This window comes from Drosophila subpulchrella, chromosome 2L (genome assembly GCF_014743375.2).
Source record: "Drosophila subpulchrella strain 33 F10 #4 breed RU33 chromosome 2L, RU_Dsub_v1.1 Primary Assembly, whole genome shotgun sequence".
Taxonomy (NCBI): Eukaryota; Metazoa; Arthropoda; class Insecta; order Diptera; family Drosophilidae; genus Drosophila; species Drosophila subpulchrella.
The window spans coordinates 24,145,539-24,161,949 of record NC_050610.1 but is presented as its reverse complement, the minus strand read 5'-3'; the positions used below and the strand labels follow the sequence as shown (position 1 = coordinate 24,161,949).

Sequence of the window (16,411 nt, the reverse complement as noted above, 5' to 3'; positions counted from 1 at the left end):
GGAGGGATGTTGATATTGTTCTTCGGCTCGTCGCATTTCGCTCTATATGAGGTGCATGCGCAGTGCCTTTCCCCGCTTTTGATTTGCTTTTGCCCTGACATTCGCTTGATTGTTGCGCCAAAATGCAACACTGCGTATGCGTGATGGAGAAAGTATTTTTAAAATTTTAATATCCGTTTTATAGCGATTTTATTAGTTTTAAAAACTGAGAAATGTGCTATTTCATAATAAAATCAATACAAATTAATATGGATTGTTGGAATACCCTATTTTTTCTCGTTTCCCCAAATGACTGTACTTTGACCGCCTGCTACTCGTGTTTAGCATAAATCTTAAATAATAATCTTAATAATACCGTAAATATATTTAAGAATGAATTATTTATACTAATTAAAAATACCTAATTAATATTTTCTTGGAATTATTTACTTATTGGTTATCTGGTTTTAAAAATATATAATATAACAAGAGTCAGAACGCGTAAACAAAGCTATTAAGTAATTGATAAGCTCCTGCGAGCACGTATAACTTTATGGAAATGAGTCGATTTCTCTTTGTAGCCTACCAATGGTGATCTTAATCGCGTGTGCTCCCTCAAAAATAATAAAAATGTACAGATTGGCTTCAGTTCTTTTCTACTTCCTTATTGTTGGTAATTATAATGGATCTTTGGCAGTACCCACTAATAGTGCGAGTCCTGGAATTAAAGCGGAGGACTTGGAGACCCGCTGTACCGAGCATTGCTTCTCTAAGATGAGTTCAGTGATGGATTACGTTGCTGCCAACCAGGAGAGATGGAATACCTGTCAGGAAGTCACAGAGAATGCCACCCGTGCGGATCAGAACCTGATTCTTATCCAGATGGCATCCCTGCAAGAGGCTGTAACCAACGTAAAGACTTCCCAGGAGTCCCAGGACGAAAAGTTGGACAGGATGGATAGGCAGCAAATCGCCATGCAGGAATCTTTACCGAAGGTAGTCTCCCAAGACCTTGAGGGAAAACTAGGCAGTATGGAGACCCAACTTACAGACCTACAAAATGAACTGGCATCTATGCAAATCAATATAAACACCCATCACTTAGTAAGTAAGGAAACACAGACATCCCAAGCATCAATTCAAGAAGTTTTAAGCAGCCTAAAGGATTCTTTGGAGTCCAAGTATATAAAGCTGGAGAGGCAGCAGATCGCCATGCAGGAATCTTTAAAGCTGATAGTCGCTCAGGACTTTGAAAAAAAACTTTCCAGGTCGGAGGCTCATCTGACAAGTCTTGAAAATAATCTGCAGTCTATGCAGTCCAAGATGGACAACCATCTCGCAGCAATAAGCGAAACCCTTTCTAAACTCAATACAAAATATATACCACCTGGATTCAAGCTGATTGGATCAAGGTACTTTCACATCCAAGAAGATATTAAGCTGAATTGGGCTGATGCTCAGGACAGCTGCCGTCGAATGGGAGGACACTTGGGCTCAATTCAAAATAGTGAGGAATTCGATGCCATCGTTGCGGAGCTCAAGGATACGGAGAAATACTTTCTAGGCATCAACGATCGGGCCAGTAAGGGAGACTTTGTGTCGGTGGCCTCGGGAAGACCAGCTTCCTTTTTCAAGTGGTTTCCTGATGAACCCGAATACAATAACGACCGAGAGCGCTGTATTGCCATCAAAGGCGGGTACATGTTTGTGAACAATTGTACATATAAAAAAAGATTTATTTGCCAGACCGATGACAAAATCTAATAAGAATAAATGACAACAAAAATTGCAAGCAATAAATTGGATTCCATTTTGTTACTTTTAAAATCTAACTGCTGAGATCATACAAATTTTTGAAAAACAACCATATATTATATTATTATTTGATAATATAAAAAGCAGTATTTCAAATTTAAAATATTTAAAAAATGTAATATCCCATATCGGCTTTATTTTTTCAATTTTTTAAGTTTATTAAATTATTCTACCAAATGCATTCCAACTTATAGCATTAGACATCCTTGTGCCCACAAAAAAACAGAATATATTTGTTGTTTAAATTTATAATTTTAAGAGCTTTGGGAACGTAAAAACTGAAGTACAGAGCAGTTGTATTTAGTTAGGAAGCGAAGAAGAGGTTCCTTATTTGGTTGGACAGATTTTAAGTACATTTTTAATTAACTATTTATAAAAATCAAATGCAATTTGCTAAGTGACGAAATGGAGGCATGGAGATGAAAGATGTAGAAATCAGATGAGTTTTGGTCCTAGTAGAGCGGTATTTGCGTACATAAAGATGAGTATAAAATAGTCTTGCAGATATAATATCCAGTGCCTATGCCTGCTGCTCCTCGTTTCCATCCGCGGAGGTGTGCCAAACATGTCCCATTTCCAGGGCCTGCAATTTCAGCAGCTCCTTCTGGCTGTCCTTGGCCTGAAGGTGGAAGACACTTTGCTGCGGAGAGATGGTAATGGATTCATTAAAAAATCAGTATTAAAATTCTAAATTCGCTTAATGGAGGGGGTATCTACAAGGTCAAATATTTAGTTATTGAAATTTTTTTAAAAATTTAACTAATGAATTTATGAAAATATAATATTTCATTTTATTTTCATATTCATATTCAAAAAGTTTAAAAATAACTATTATTTCGAACGCAGCTGTACATATTCCCTTTCTTCAGCGAACTATGGCCTGACATGGACTCACCTTGACCTCCTTGGTGGTCAGGACATCCATTTTATCGTAGATGATGGCGTGCAGGCCCAGCTCCTTGAGCAGCTTGATGGTGTCCTTGGAGTTGTTGTCGTCGCCCCAGCAGAACAGCACCAAACCGCGCTCCTTGGCCAGATTCACCTAAAAGCGTCCGTAGCTGAGTGATTCACGACTCGAGAGTGGATCATGTTACCTGACTGGGATCTCGCAGCAGGTCCTCCGTGTGCGCCACAACGCCCAGGAACTCCATGGCCACCGCGTGCCAGACGGCCAGCTCCATGGAGTTGCCCCTGGGGTCCAAATACTTCTGGTATTTCGTGGTCCTGCCGAGGGTGAGAAACATGACGGGATATCGATTTTGCTTGAATCTCAATATGGTACAGATGTCAGGGTCGAAACAACTCAGGACTATCCGGCGGTTACCCGCCTTTCGTAGGATCACATCCAATATGCAGTCGATGTACAGATTTCTATCCACCACGTGTTCGAACTCCTCCTCCATTTTGCCATCCTCCAGCCTCTGTGACCACTTGATTTCGATATTGAATCCCACATGGACATCCAGGGCATCGAGGACGTCGGACAGCTGGGGAAAGGGCTGGTGCTCCAGCAGGTCGTCGTTGTGAAAGGAGCGCGTCTCCCTGGACAGCCCCTCGGCTATGTGATAGACCTTCAGCTTCCTCAGCTGCTCCAGGGACAGCTCCCTCATCGGCAGGGCCAGGAAGTCGTGCTCCTGCATACTGCACTTGGACTTCAGCGAGACGTAGATCATGAAATCGTGATAGACCACCGGCACCAGATCCTTGCTGAGCTGGACATCAAACTCCACCATGTCGGCACCGTGATCGGCGGCATTCTTCAGGGAGGTGATGGTGTTCTCCCGGATCACCGCATCCTTGGCCTTGAAACTGGTGCCCGAACCACGATGGCCCACGTCCAGGCCCGTCCACTTGTTGTTCCAATACCGGGCATAGCTGACACTCATATCCATGAGGGCGCACTGCGATGAGGGCTTCACGATAAGATAGCCCAGACGCATCATTCCCAGGGGTCGATGGCCCTTGGCGCAGGTGATTGGTAGCTCTAGATTGCCTTCGGATCGCTTGAAGAGATTCGGGAGCACATAGTGATAGCCCAGGTGGTTCGGAGGACCGTCCTCCCTGGCCACCCGCGAGCTGTAGCTATACAAGTCGATCAGGTAGGCCGTGTTCTCAAAGTCCCCGACGGTCAGGTGGAATATGACCAGGTCACTGGGTCCGCATCCAGTGCCGAATTGCTCTTGACGCCGGATTTCACACTCATCCGCACTCAGGGTGACCACCTCGCTGAAAGCGAAGGCTGTGGAGGATTCTCCACCATTTTCCTTCGTATCATGGGTGTCGTTCGACAGGGAGTCCTCCAGGGGTGAAACGGGCGCCATGGACTCACAACTGGCACTCGGAATACTCAGGTTCATGGGCGTTACTTTCACCTGGATGTGCCTCCTCTTCATGCGCTGCTTGAAGGTAAAGGGGGCGTAGAAAAACTTTAACTGAACCAGGGTCTCCTTGGTCAGCCATCCGCGATCCACCTTCTCCTGCCCATTTATCGAGCCGAATATATCCATGTGACTCTTGGCAGGCTGCTCATCCAGTTCCTTGATAACTCTAGGCTGTGGAAAAAGATTCTTTTTAGCTTTACCCTTCTTAAAACTCTGCTCTTTGAGTCCCATACGAGTGCATAAAAATCAAATCCGATCCCAAGGCCAGCTGGATTTACGGACTCCACTCGTATAGGGTCATTACATAATGAATTTGTAAACCTGTAATTGGGTCTCCCAACGGCGAACCATCAGCTGCTCAGCACTGGGGTCGAGGGCGCAGACCATATAGCGGTACTCCGTGTCACAGTGACGCGGAATGTAGACCTCCCCGGTCCACAGATTGCTATCCTCATCATCTTCATCATCCTTGGACAAAAGAGCCGCTCCCGAGTGCTTCCAGTTACCCAGGGCCTCGCAATTTCCCACAATGGCCAACTGCTCGTTGGCGGCCAGTTCCTGGTTCATCAGCACCCTAAAGGTCCAAAGTCTGTTCGTGGTTATGTCGCCAAAGATCCTACGGGATCCCAGGCGACCTCCGTTCTCGGAGGACGAGGGACAGCACGAAGGAGCAGCCATCGCATCCTCTTCGCCATCGTGGGAGGCCAACCAGTTCTGCATTCTAAAGGGGACGAGATTTTATATTAGTAAATTTATTATTATGGGCTGTATACAGAAAAAAGTATAGCCTCGAGTTTAAGCTTTTCTAGCTTCGACTGATGAATACTATTTTATATATTTTGATTTTCCAATATTCAATAAAACATTTCGCGAAATAATGTAGTTCATTGCATGATATTTTAAAATTTTTTAAATATGCCTTGCCTGAAAGATTTTCGAGTATATATTTTATTATTCCTTCAAAATTATTGATTTTTTGGTATACAAAAGTGAACAATATTAAGTTTAATCGTAAAATATTTATATGATTTTAAATTTTATTCCTGAAGTGGCAACGGTAATGCTCAAGCTCAAGTTTTGTTTTTACCCCAACCCACTTTTTAGGAATACACCGTAACGTGAACTCACTGTACTTGTTCATTTTCAATGAGGGTCACAAGTTGATGGTTTTATCGAGTGCATGTAATTTCATGGATAATAAGACAGACGATTATTTTTTATTCCCAGTGCGTTTGTTGTTATTGACCTTATCAGTGGGTGACGTAAATAAATTTTATCACTTACTTTGTGTGGGTGTGTGTTATAATCAGGGAAAACGAAAGCTAAATCGCTTTGTTTTGTTTTGCTCTTCTGTTGTACTCTTCTTCCTCTTGCTAGTTTTTCTCGCTTTTCCTTGGTTTTCTTAGGGGTGTGGAAACTATAACAAGAGAAAAATGCAATCTGAAGAACCGAGCGATATTTTGGTCATAGCAGCTGTTTTCGTTCGTGGATATTCGCTAGCAACACATGGTTTTTCACTTTTTCTCCGGCGGGGGATGAACTTTGTAATAATACCAATTTTAGTGGATAATACTATATATATTATCTGCCCGATTTTAGCGCCGCGGGGGCGTCCGATCTGACTATAACTGTGAGTTGCATTATTTTTACAAGGGAAATCGGGTCGCCGGTGGGAATGGAAAAACGAGTGACCGTTATGCGGAAACCGGAAATTACGGAACCTCAGAAAAATAAATCCTACATGTGAAGATATCACGGTTTTTATTATTTTGCTTATAATTCTATTGATATTTTTAAATAAATAAATAGATAATAATGCTTTATTGCCGTTTGTTTTATTTGCTTAAAAGTAAAACGGATCCTTGATACAACAAAAATATTTTATATATATAAACATTTAACAATAAACAAACTTAGTAGAAAGATGTTCTTTTTAGCGCCATTAGTAGCTATTTTGCTGCTATCTCTTTATCTTTCTTGTGAACAGATCAAATTTAGTGTAAAATTAAAACGTGAATTTGAAATGTAACGGACCTTAGTGTGACCAGAGCTGCGTATTTCCTTTTACCGTCGTGCCTCTGTCATCAGCTGTTTAAAATAACGTGGCAACTCTGCCTTAGAACAGCTGTTTCCGTTTGCAATTTTGGCGGGAAAATAACTTCCAAATTTGTTTACAATTTAAAGAATTTAGCGATTAATTCGCGAATATCCAGGATGGATCAGTATCCCGATGAGAACGAGGAGTTCGAGCTGCAATACCAAGATGAACTGGAGCTGCTGGAAGATTTGCCGGATGAGTTCAACGAGGCTCCCGCTCCCAGCACCTCGAAACAAAAGGAAAACCGGGCTCCTCCCTTAAAGGATGTCTCCCGCCTGGGTAACTCCACTCTGGGATCGCTTCAGCTCTCACAGATCACCTTTGGAGCGAGTCAGTTGGGGACAGAAGATCTAGAAGCAGGAACTTCCACTGGAGGCCTTGTAAATCGCCGGCTCTTTGGGACACCCAAGGGACCACCGGTGGGCAGGGGCTGCTCCACGCCCTTCCAGCGAATGCCCGCCATCCAGGAGCTGGAGAGCACCCAACTAACTAGTCGGGGATTCGACCAGGAGCCCGAGAATCCCGCTGCCAATCAACTCCAGGAAGTGGGTCTCAAAAACCTTAACAAGCGCCGCCTGGAACGTGATCTGTTCGGGGATATAGATGACCTTTTCCACGAGTCCTACGAGGATCCCATGGTCAAAAAGGCCCGCACCGAGGAGCAGCGAGATCACGAGGCCATCGATAAGATCCTCGAACTCCGCCGCAAAATGCGCGAGTCCAGCAAAACGCTGCGAAAAGATGATGTTAGTCGGTTGAAGGCGCTTCATGACTTCAAGATGCGGAATCTCTCCTACGACATACCCAACTGGCCCTTCCTAGCCATTCAACGCAGCGATCTCGAGCGGATCTATGTGCGTTTCCACTCCGAGGACTACGAGCAAAGACAGCTGGACATGATCAGCGCCCGGGGCGAAGTGGTGGGCAGTCTCTTGGGCGAGGCCAAGGAGAAGATCTGGCAGGAGGCCAGCGAAATAGTGGGTATCATGTCAACCCAGTAAAACCATTTAATAATTCCCTTTGTTCCACAGGTCTTAAGTCGTTTGGAAGTCGAAAAAGATCCAGATGTAACCCTAGTACCCACCGATTCCCACACCCAACCCGATCGCCTCTGGGTGGACAAGTACAAGCCAAGGAAATACATTGACCTGCTGTCCGATGAGATGACCAACAGGAGTCTGCTCTACTGGCTGAAAATGTGGGACAAGGTGGTCTTCGGCAAGGCCTTTCACAGCAAAAAGGAACAGGAGGCGCTAGCGGGAGAAGGAGGAGCCGCTGGTGGAGGAGCTAGTAACCAGCTGAACAGCTTTAATAAGCGCACTGGCAAATTCGAATCCAACGGCGGTTGGCGGCAGCGCAAATCTCGCCAGGCACTCAACACAAATGTGGATGCTTTGGGCAGACCCATGCAGAAGGTGGCCTTGCTATGTGGCCCTCCGGGTCTGGGCAAGACCACTCTAGCCCACACGATCGCCAGGCATGCTGGCTACAATGTGCGGGAGATCAACGCCTCCGATGATCGCAGTCCAGAGGCCTTTAAACTGGCCCTGGAGAATGGCACACAAATGTCATCGGTGCTGAATGCAGACAAGCGACCCAATTGCATAGTTCTAGGTGGGCAAACAGCTTTTCATTAATAAATATGTTTTATATTTATTTTACCTCAGATGAAATCGATGGCGCTCCCCGGCAGTCCATAGATTACCTGGTCAAATTCATCAGCGATGGTATCTACAACAAAGTAAAAGCCAAGGGCGCCAAGGCGGAGCACAACGTCCTAAAGCGACCCATCATCTGCATATGCAACGATGTCTACGATCCCGCCCTGCGTCCCCTGAGACAAGTGGCCTTTGTGGTCACCTTTCCGCCCATCGATGCTGCGCGTCTGGCGGAAAGGTATATTTTATATGTAAAAAAATAATTTAAATCCTAAAGCTCTTTTTATATTTCTTTCAGATTGGTTAAGATTGCCCACAGAGAGCAGCTAAAGACAGATTTTGGTTCACTGATTGCCTTAGCTGAGAAATCTGGAAATGATGTCAGAAGCTGCATATCCTCCATGCAGTTTTTCAAGTTAGTAATTGAAAAACATATACATTATTTGCTAAACTAAGACCTTTTCCTCCTTCTCTAGTGCCCAAAAGCATAGTTTAACCCTGCAAGATGTACTCAATAATAATCTGGGACAAAAAGACAGACATCAGGGACTTTTCGCTGTGTGGGATGCTATTTTCCGAGTGGGCTTATCTTTAGTTTGTTACTTGAATGACTCCTAATTACTTTTATTTTATTTTTAAAGATACAACGTCCACGAAAGACCTTGCAGACCGACGCCAATAAGATGGATGAACCCGGCCAGGTCACAATGACCAATATGTCGGTGACCACACGAGTTCGCAATGTCCTGGACGTTGTCCACTCCAGTGGGGACTACGAAAGGTAAGCATACTTTTTATAAGGAAACCCGGAATAAACCATTGGAATAGAAAAACATTTTCAAGTACTAGAACTTAAAGCTAAAATTACTTTTTAATGATTAAATATGTTCTTAAAATATTGTATTTATAAATTTTTATTTTGGATAGCTTTAATTTTTTGTGTTATAAAAAAACAAAAACAATAACTTTACTTTGACCGGTTCAATTTGATTTAAAACTATCATTTATTTCGGTATTTATAATTTTATTTTTTCATTCATAGTAATTTTAATTGAGTCAGTGTTTTTTTTTTTAAATTTCAAAATTTTAATTATAATTTTTAATTTATCATTTCCCTCGACTCTGCAGACTAACCCAGGGCGTTTACGAGAACTACCTGCAGCAGAAGATGCCCGATCCGAACTTTACGGGTGTGTGCGAGGCCCTCAAATGGTTCTGCTTCACGGATACGGTGCAGCATCAGATTAGCAGACAGCAGAACTACAGTGTGTACCCGTACCTGCAGTACGGCTTTGTCGTCTGGCATCTGCTGTTCGCCACACTGGCCTGGCCGAAAATTGCATTTCCCACGCGTGGCTTTGAGGTGAGGTCCTGGAAAAGAAACCATGGCGATGGCGATGAGGATGCCGATGACGATGAGTTGATGGCCCCGGGCCACATTATTTCTTTTCATCGCAGCGAGGCTGCTTCTTTGAGGCAGGCTCATGATTTATGCAGGCGTCATTAGCCGGGGCAAACATCCCCGGCCAAAGGCCTGTGGAAAGTGCATAATCAACACAATCAAGCCATGTAATTTCTTGTCCATTATGTGCCTCAAATGCAATCACAAGATTAATGAGACTCCTGCATAGATTTGCGCAGTGTTTGCCCACGGACCAACCCCCTTTGTTTCTGTGCTTGCAGCTCCAGCAGAAGAGCACCAACCAGAGGAACATCTTCCAGGCCCTGTGCAAGGGTGTCACCACCTCGGCTTTGGGCGTGGGTCAGGGCAAGACGCTGCTCCTGGACACGGTGCCGCTGCTGAAGAGGATTCTATCGCCCCAGTTGCGCTCCGTGGCGGTGCAGCTGCTGTCTCTGAAGTAAGTAGACCTGGATACCCTACTGCATCTATATAACTCCCTTCTTAATTCATTTCAGGGAGCAGCAGGACCTACGGCACACCATCGAGGTGATGGTTGATCTCGGCCTGACTTTCGTGCAGGTCAAGTCCCAGGAAGGCCACTATATCTTCCAAACAGAACCCGATCTGGATGCACTCAGTGCTTTTCCAGGTGGGTCTATGGTATAGGTTCTAAACGCCATTGAAAGCTAATATATATTACATGTATCCTTAGGTTTTACTGGCCTGTCGCTTCCCTACTTCAGTCGCCAGCTAATAGCCCGCGAGGTGGACCTGGAGAGGATCCGGCGAGCTGCCCCCAAGGGTGGAGCACCTTCAGCCCCCTCAGCAGCCAAGAAGAAAGCCTCGGCTGCTGCAGCTCAGCTGCCCAATCATTTGCAAACATTGAAGCCAAAGCCAATTTCGGGGCCCAATGTGCACAGTGCACCCAAACAGCAGGTGATTTTACGAGGATTTGCATGCCTTGCATTTACTTAGCAGCAATTTACTTGCAAATTTTCAACACACAACGAAAACGAGTATATGCTACAGATGCACTCACCTCAGTTTATTTTCCTCATCTCCAAAATGGTTTACCTTTGCCAAAGCTCTTTTTCTCCCGGCAAATCCCCGAAAAGCTAATAACCCATAAGGGGATTCCAGTGGTATTGTCATTGGAGTCGTAACGTGGGATCAGCGCAAACGAACATTTATTGCCCATCTTAAGCGAAAGCGACTGAAACAGCTTTCTTATTCCTACCTTAATGGGGGTATTTACTTCGTTTTCCTTTTCTTCTTTGCCCAGACACATTTTTTATAAGTATTTTAAGACACTAACAAATATTTACTTACTGTTTTGTATTTTAAATGTTAATTTGCATATGTACTTATTTTATTTTCAGCTCACCAAGGACTTCTTTGGTCGCATCACTCACAAATCAAATTCGAAAAATTCAGCAGAGGATGGTAAGTGCTTTAAATATTTTATTTATGATCCTTTTTATCCTTGAGTAATTTTTACTAGCAAAAACCGATGCCATCGTGAAGAGCCCCATTTGGTATCGCTACAAGGAGGGCTTCAACAATGCCGTCCGCAAGGATGTTCACATACACGAACTGCTTTAGCCAACTTAAGTCTGTCACTTTATTAATTTAAAAATATACAACTAAAAATTTTAATTTTATAAGCAAAATGCTGTTGTAATAATAAATGTACTGTAAGTAAACTTGTAACGATGCCTCTTATCACATTTAAATAATGATAAGATAATGAAATAATTTATTTGGACCTATTGTGTACATATGTTTTAAATTTCGCTTCCGTTCTTTGAAATGCGGTATGTATATTCTAAAAAGGGCTTGCAGCAGCTATCTCTTTGATTCATCCCTAAAATATATATACATACACGTATATAATATATTTTTTAATATTTATGAAATAACTCATGGGGGAACTTTGACTCACGTTAAATAAAAAAATTTGAGTTATGACGCGAAACATCCTAATAAAACGGGATTTGAAAACCCAAATAGATCAAGTGTCGTTCCGAAAACAAAGAGAACCATTACCCCACTCGTGCAGGCCTTTTAATTGTTTTACACGAGATTGTAGTTTGCTGTGCTTTCCTTATCGCGGGTTCCGATGAGCATGGGTTGAGCTCGGAAAGTGTTCCCGAGTGCCTCGCTTACTCAGTTGCCCGCCGCCCGTCCAGATGTCTCGACTTAAACCCGCGTCGGTGGTGCTATCGCTACTCCCGGTGGTGCTCTTGATGCTGATCCACCACCACCACCGCACAGATGCTCGATTCGTGGCCTCCGGTGTGCCTTCGATACCCAGTGAGTAGCCACTTTGACTGGGGTGTCACAGAAATGTGGAGGGATGGCGAATCTACCCATAAATCTCAGATTTTTGCGATGAAACTAGTGCTTATTTATAGATGTGGGATAATTAGTGAAATAATTATGAACTATGAAAAATGTTGTAGCCAAACGCGTGTTTCAGAAATGATTTTACATACAACCCGACGTCTAATTAATTAATCAATTTAATAAAAGCTGATTTGGTATTGAAAGTGTTGCTAAGCAAGAAGATTTTCCTTTGTTAAGTAAAATGCAAATAAAATTCTGTACCTATTTCTGAGATCCATATTCATTTTCCTCAAGCAGAAATAGATGTATTACCGCTGTGTTCTATTTCTATTCCCAGGTATTTGCAAAAAACCCCCGCCACGTTCCGAGGGAGTTTGCGCCATCGATATCGAGGGATACTACTACGATCCGAGTGAACTGGACTGCAAGATATATAAGATCGGGGCGTGTCATTTGATCCGAGGCCAGAGTTTTGGGAGCCTGCAGGACTGCATCTCCACCTGTATCCATGGGCTCAGTCGGAATCATGACTATTATGTGAACGCGTAACATAAATAAATGCTTAAACAAATGTACCCATGAATGAATGAATGAGTTTGATTCGGTAAGAGTTGATCAGATCAAACAGCAAATAAATTGCGTCGAAATGTATAATCTCAGCTGGATGTCAATCATCCGCCCCGTTGACCCGTGACGTAATTGTTATTTCTTTGTCGCACTATCGAAACGTGTGAGAAGTCCATGATTATGGCCTGTTGGCTGTTGAAGCTACTTAGTTGAACACTGAGACGTCGCTTACGCTAGCATAATCTCCTGTTGCCCTACAAAGAACGAAGCCTATGGGTTAGTCACAGAGCTCGGATGGCCTTACACTTTCATTAGAAATTTCAAAAATGATGTATATAACCGGCAAAAATATTTTTAGATTTGTTATTGGTAAATAAAATAATGTTTAATATATAAATGTTAGTCAAATTATCAAGCGTACACAAATAATAAGCCCGGCAAACAACACTGTTCGTTAGTTTCACCTCAATATTTCACTCCAATTAAATGTCATTGAAGTAGATGACGCGAATGATTACGTTTTGAACTATTTTCTCAGGGCATCCGCAGTTCGTTGCGTATACGTCACGATGGCCGTACCAGGCGTTATCTCATTCCTCCGCTCGTCCTAGCCTTCTGCAACAGGCACTCGCCGGATTTAGCCGGAATCGGGGGAGAGACAACCCCCAGAATGATCACCATCCCCCATCATCATCGATCTCTCATGCAAAATCGCAGCGAGACGATTGAAGTCTTATCAAACGATACACACAGCGAATATTTAATTCAGCTTAGCATTAGATTAATCTTGAGGAAAATCAAGGCATAAAAAATTGTTATTACGTCAAAATGAAATAATTCTGGATTTTGATGCGTTTTAGGAAAAATATTATTGATATATAGTGTAAGAAATTGTATACATTTTTTTTAAGCAACAAAGGTTTATATATTTATTACAAATTAAATATTATTTATACAACAAGTATTATTTATTAAACCCTTTTCCTAAATAAGAAAAGATTACCTATCTTAAACATATTTAGACATCATTTTTGCCAGTGTACATTTTTTTTCTCTCATCACAATCCAAATCAGCGGCAGAGCTGTTGGCAGAGGCAGTCCGATTACAAATATGTGCCCTGGATGCCTTTTGTTCGAGGTTTCAAGTCGAGTTCGCGACTCGCCGTTTAGTCAGTGACCAAGTGTGTGGTGAACCAAATCCGTTTCTTTCTGCCATTAAACATTATTTTGAAAATTGCGCTGACAAAGTCCAAGGAAAGGAGCATTAGAGCCCTGAATACTGAAGTATTCCCTATCTACATCGCGAATTGGCAACAGCTGCAACAAAGAATCGATCGCTTTTTTCGGCTGGGCTCTTGCACCCTAGATTAAAAACCCATAAAATATAGCAGAATAAAGAAGCAAGTAAAAAAGTAGAGAAGCAGACGGATCGGCCGATCATCTATATACTAGAGGCTTTCAATCACTGTGGAATCGGACACATTCCGTACTGCCTCTTATATATGGCGACGAGCGGCTGCTGCGCATTTGTTTTTGTCCTGAACCAGATTGACATCATCGGTGCCAGGGAGCAAAGTAGAGCTGCAATACGGAGCTGACCAACTTGGGGAGATATCGAGGATACTCCAGCGGAACCATCATCTTAAATACTATAAAAATGGCCTCCCACAGTCAGTTGAGAATAACCGTTTGGCTCTGTGTGGTTTTAACCATAATCCTGGATCAACAATTTACCGCAGAGGCTCGCGTGCGTAAGTATTAAAAAAAAGATTAGTAGATTTTATATATCTTTGAGAATAATTCATTTTGAAAATTTCTTATCAAATCTTGTTGTTCAACCTTTCAATGCCAAAATCCGTAGGGCATTGACCCCAGTAAGGGTATCGATTACTTAAGAAAGTAAACATGCTTAATCCTTAGACCTTACAACTTTTCTGATATTCTTACACATAACATCATTTGGATATGTAATATTTTACAAAGTACTCACTTAATTATGGAAATATTTGGTATCTTTATATAATAAACATTTATTTTTCTGCTGTTCACATTATTGGAAAATTAAGTTATCTGATATTCTCGGGAATTTTATATACTAGCAAAGAATTCAAACTCTTAAAAAGCTTAAAATTAAAATGTATTCAATAACAGGACTTAGAAACAAATGACTCATAATGTACATTAATAAAAATTATTAAATATATATATATTTTTTTTGACAGAGCTGATAATTTTTATATAATTCCAAAGAATATAAATATGAAAACACTTAAACTCAAAATGACACACAATGCACAATAATAAAAATGAGCAATCAAATGTATTTTCTGACAAAACTATAACTACAAGCATACTTAAAGCGGTACTTAAGGGTCGATAGATAGATTTGTTAGTAAATACTTATACCTATTTCCCCTTTCGCTTTCCAGGAGACCTGTGCCAGATGGTGCCGAGCACTAATGGAGTCTGTGGACCCACTACCGTGGGAATCTATTACGATCCTGAGTTGCAACGTTGTCAGTACAAGGGCTGCAGCAACAGAAGACTCTTTGGAAGTCTGGAAGATTGCGACAAGATTTGCAACAATCCGCGACACGTGAAGCGCCGCAACCAAGCAAAGGCCAACGAAACTTCGCATTGAACACACAATATAGATACATAGGGAAACTCTGTTGCTCATTTTAAATATGCTTGCAAAATATTCAGACTGAGTTTAAAATGAACCAAGCTTGCAAATTTGAGTGTAGAACTGGAGTGTTATATACCTTAAGGATTAGAACTACCTTGTTTACCCTTTGCGAAGCAGCAAGCATTTGTTCCCTCTGTTTATATTTATGAATATCTACATTACTTCTTCTACATTTAAACAAAATTTCAAATTTTAGAATATATTTTTTAGTTTTTAATTAACTTTAGCTTGAAATTCAAACTTGTAAATTTAACTTTTGCAGCATAACTTGATTTTAAGTGTTAGAATACATAAGATTAATTCAAACCAACGAACTACTTATCTAAGACGTTATCTAAATAATACAACATTGAATGTATATTATATAATATAACCATCAGTTCGTAGATATACATTTATTTCACTTTAACATATTTGTTCGTAACTTTTGTTGATTTGTGTAAAGAAATTGACATTTCGGTTGACATTTCTAAATATCACGGCAGTTGAACTCGCACTCGGCTTTGGTACTGAATCGGTTGTCATTACCGCCACATCCGCCGTAGATGAAGGGTTCGCAATGGCGCTTTATGGGGTTGTAGGCAAAGCTCTCCACATACCCAAAGCACCGGCCACTGATCATCGGCTGGAGGCATAGTTTCACTTGAAAGATATCACTGATTAGTGGGGCGAAGGCTTTCAATGGGTGGAATTACCTCTCTTGGAGGCCGCACCCGAATGATGTGGTATCAGCAGGAGGAGGCCCAAAAGAAGCCACTGCCAAAGAGCCGGCATCATGTCATCTAGAGTTAGCGATCAGCGATCACAGATCCACTCGTCTTCCGCCTATACAAATCAACCGTCACGTTCTTGGGCCAACAACTCACTGAACCGGGCTCTCAGCATTGATTTCTGTGTTTACAAATGCCTTCAAATGCTCATACCCGTTTTTTGTTTTGGTTTTGCCAATATTCAACATTGACCAAGTTAACAGGTGGGAATTGGTTGGGCCATAACAGAAGAGGAGTTACCTACCTCTTACCGTTGAGATTTTAATTGTATTTAAAACATTTAATATTCCTTTGTATCTATAGACTTAAAACACTCGTAGGCATACAAAATGTAAGCCTGCTATTAAATAATTCCTTAAATATAACAGATTCACACCGATATCTTCTATATATTTAAAAATAAATCACATAAGTGGAAACACTTTTTGTAACATTTAAAATTAATATTCTTTTCCAAACTCAACCTGATACCTAAAAAACTCAAGATGGGTGCAAAAATCGAACCTCCCGTAGGACACCCTACACCCGCTCTCGTATAAAAATACACTCGCGGAGATGACGTAAAAAACACTTGGCAGAAGGCAACAAAAACATGTTCCGCATATCAATACCGCAACAAAAACAACGAAGCGGCTCTGGCAATACTTAAAAATCAACTACCAGTGTGTGAAGTGTATAGATTGACAACCAGAAACGCGATTTCAAT

General features: G+C 41.9%; 6 protein-coding genes across 8 annotated transcripts; 4 read left to right on the top strand and 2 right to left on the bottom strand.

The window, feature by feature from the left end:
• Positions 1-609: 609 nt before the first annotated feature.
• On the top strand, positions 610-1,743 carry LOC119547561. Its single transcript, XM_037854462.1, has one exon. The coding sequence runs from the start codon at positions 610-612 to the stop codon at positions 1,741-1,743; it is 1,134 nt and encodes a 377-aa protein (XP_037710390.1).
• Positions 1,744-2,024: 281 nt separating this feature from the next.
• On the bottom strand, positions 2,025-5,863 carry LOC119547234 (glycerophosphocholine phosphodiesterase GPCPD1). Of its 3 annotated transcripts, XM_037854006.1 has the most exons (6): positions 5,730-5,863; positions 5,460-5,592; positions 4,497-4,896; positions 2,889-4,346; positions 2,690-2,836; positions 2,025-2,434 (listed from the first exon to the last, which is right to left on the bottom strand). In XM_037854006.1, exons 3-6 carry the CDS (start codon positions 4,893-4,895, stop codon positions 2,315-2,317), a joined length of 2,124 nt encoding a protein of 707 aa, XP_037709934.1. In that variant the 5' UTR covers position 4,896; positions 5,460-5,592; positions 5,730-5,863; the 3' UTR covers positions 2,025-2,314. The 3 variants fall into 3 exon arrangements, with proteins under 3 accessions (XP_037709934.1, XP_037709933.1, XP_037709935.1); XM_037854005.1 differs by having other exon boundaries at positions 5,460-5,849; XM_037854007.1 differs by lacking the exons at positions 5,460-5,592; positions 5,730-5,863 and having other exon boundaries at positions 4,409-4,543.
• Positions 5,864-6,305: 442 nt separating this feature from the next.
• LOC119547232 (chromosome transmission fidelity protein 18 homolog) lies at positions 6,306-11,044 on the top strand. Its single transcript, XM_037853998.1, has 12 exons — positions 6,306-7,250; positions 7,305-7,887; positions 7,941-8,169; positions 8,230-8,346; positions 8,408-8,510; positions 8,573-8,712; positions 9,060-9,294; positions 9,615-9,790; positions 9,849-9,982; positions 10,046-10,269; positions 10,713-10,776; positions 10,835-11,044. The coding sequence occupies exons 1-12, from the start codon at positions 6,390-6,392 to the stop codon at positions 10,933-10,935; spliced, it is 2,967 nt and encodes a 988-aa protein (XP_037709926.1). The 5' UTR covers positions 6,306-6,389; the 3' UTR covers positions 10,936-11,044.
• A 457-nt stretch (positions 11,045-11,501) lies between these two features.
• On the top strand, positions 11,502-12,266 carry LOC119547242. Its single transcript, XM_037854020.1, has 2 exons — positions 11,502-11,646; positions 12,017-12,266. The coding sequence occupies exons 1-2, from the start codon at positions 11,523-11,525 to the stop codon at positions 12,226-12,228; spliced, it is 336 nt and encodes a 111-aa protein (XP_037709948.1). The 5' UTR covers positions 11,502-11,522; the 3' UTR covers positions 12,229-12,266.
• Positions 12,267-13,146: 880 nt separating this feature from the next.
• LOC119547247 (chymotrypsin inhibitor SCI-III) lies at positions 13,147-15,822 on the bottom strand. The gene is made up of 2 exons (XM_037854026.1): positions 15,631-15,822; positions 13,147-15,577 (listed from the first exon to the last, which is right to left on the bottom strand). The coding sequence occupies exons 1-2, from the start codon at positions 15,710-15,712 to the stop codon at positions 15,405-15,407; spliced, it is 255 nt and encodes an 84-aa protein (XP_037709954.1). The 5' UTR covers positions 15,713-15,822; the 3' UTR covers positions 13,147-15,404.
• Positions 13,866-15,344, top strand: LOC119547243. Its single transcript, XM_037854021.1, has 2 exons — positions 13,866-13,997; positions 14,676-15,344. The coding sequence occupies exons 1-2, from the start codon at positions 13,904-13,906 to the stop codon at positions 14,885-14,887; spliced, it is 306 nt and encodes a 101-aa protein (XP_037709949.1). The 5' UTR covers positions 13,866-13,903; the 3' UTR covers positions 14,888-15,344.
• Positions 15,823-16,411: the final 589 nt, after the last annotated feature.

Bases quoted from the DNA above. Each gene is read 5' to 3' on its own strand.
- LOC119547232 (XM_037853998.1), top strand. From the start codon at position 6,390: ATGGATCAGTATCCCGATGAGAACGAGGAGTTCGAGCTGCAATACCAA. The intron at 8,170-8,229 runs GTATATTTTATA...TATTTCTTTCAG, and splicing joins GCTGCGCGTCTGGCGGAAAG to ATTGGTTAAGATTGCCCACA. The intron at 9,295-9,614 runs GTGAGGTCCTGG...CTGTGCTTGCAG, and splicing joins TTCCCACGCGTGGCTTTGAG to CTCCAGCAGAAGAGCACCAA.
- LOC119547243 (XM_037854021.1), top strand. From the start codon at position 13,904: ATGGCCTCCCACAGTCAGTTGAGAATAACCGTTTGGCTCTGTGTGGTT. The intron at 13,998-14,675 runs GTAAGTATTAAA...TTCGCTTTCCAG, and splicing joins TACCGCAGAGGCTCGCGTGC to GAGACCTGTGCCAGATGGTG.
- LOC119547242 (XM_037854020.1), top strand. From the start codon at position 11,523: ATGTCTCGACTTAAACCCGCGTCGGTGGTGCTATCGCTACTCCCGGTG. The intron at 11,647-12,016 runs GTGAGTAGCCAC...TTCTATTCCCAG, and splicing joins CGGTGTGCCTTCGATACCCA to GTATTTGCAAAAAACCCCCG.
- LOC119547234 (XM_037854006.1), bottom strand. From the start codon at position 4,895: ATGCAGAACTGGTTGGCCTCCCACGATGGCGAAGAGGATGCGATGGCT. The intron at 2,837-2,888 runs GTAACATGATCC...GGACGCTTTTAG, and splicing joins TGCTGCGAGATCCCAGTCAG to GTGAATCTGGCCAAGGAGCG. The intron at 2,435-2,689 runs GTGAGTCCATGT...ATCTCTCCGCAG, and splicing joins TGACCACCAAGGAGGTCAAG to CAAAGTGTCTTCCACCTTCA.
- LOC119547247 (XM_037854026.1), bottom strand. From the start codon at position 15,712: ATGATGCCGGCTCTTTGGCAGTGGCTTCTTTTGGGCCTCCTCCTGCTG. The intron at 15,578-15,630 runs GTAATTCCACCC...ATATCTTTCAAG, and splicing joins GGGTGCGGCCTCCAAGAGAG to TGAAACTATGCCTCCAGCCG.
- LOC119547561 (XM_037854462.1), top strand. From the start codon at position 610: ATGTACAGATTGGCTTCAGTTCTTTTCTACTTCCTTATTGTTGGTAAT.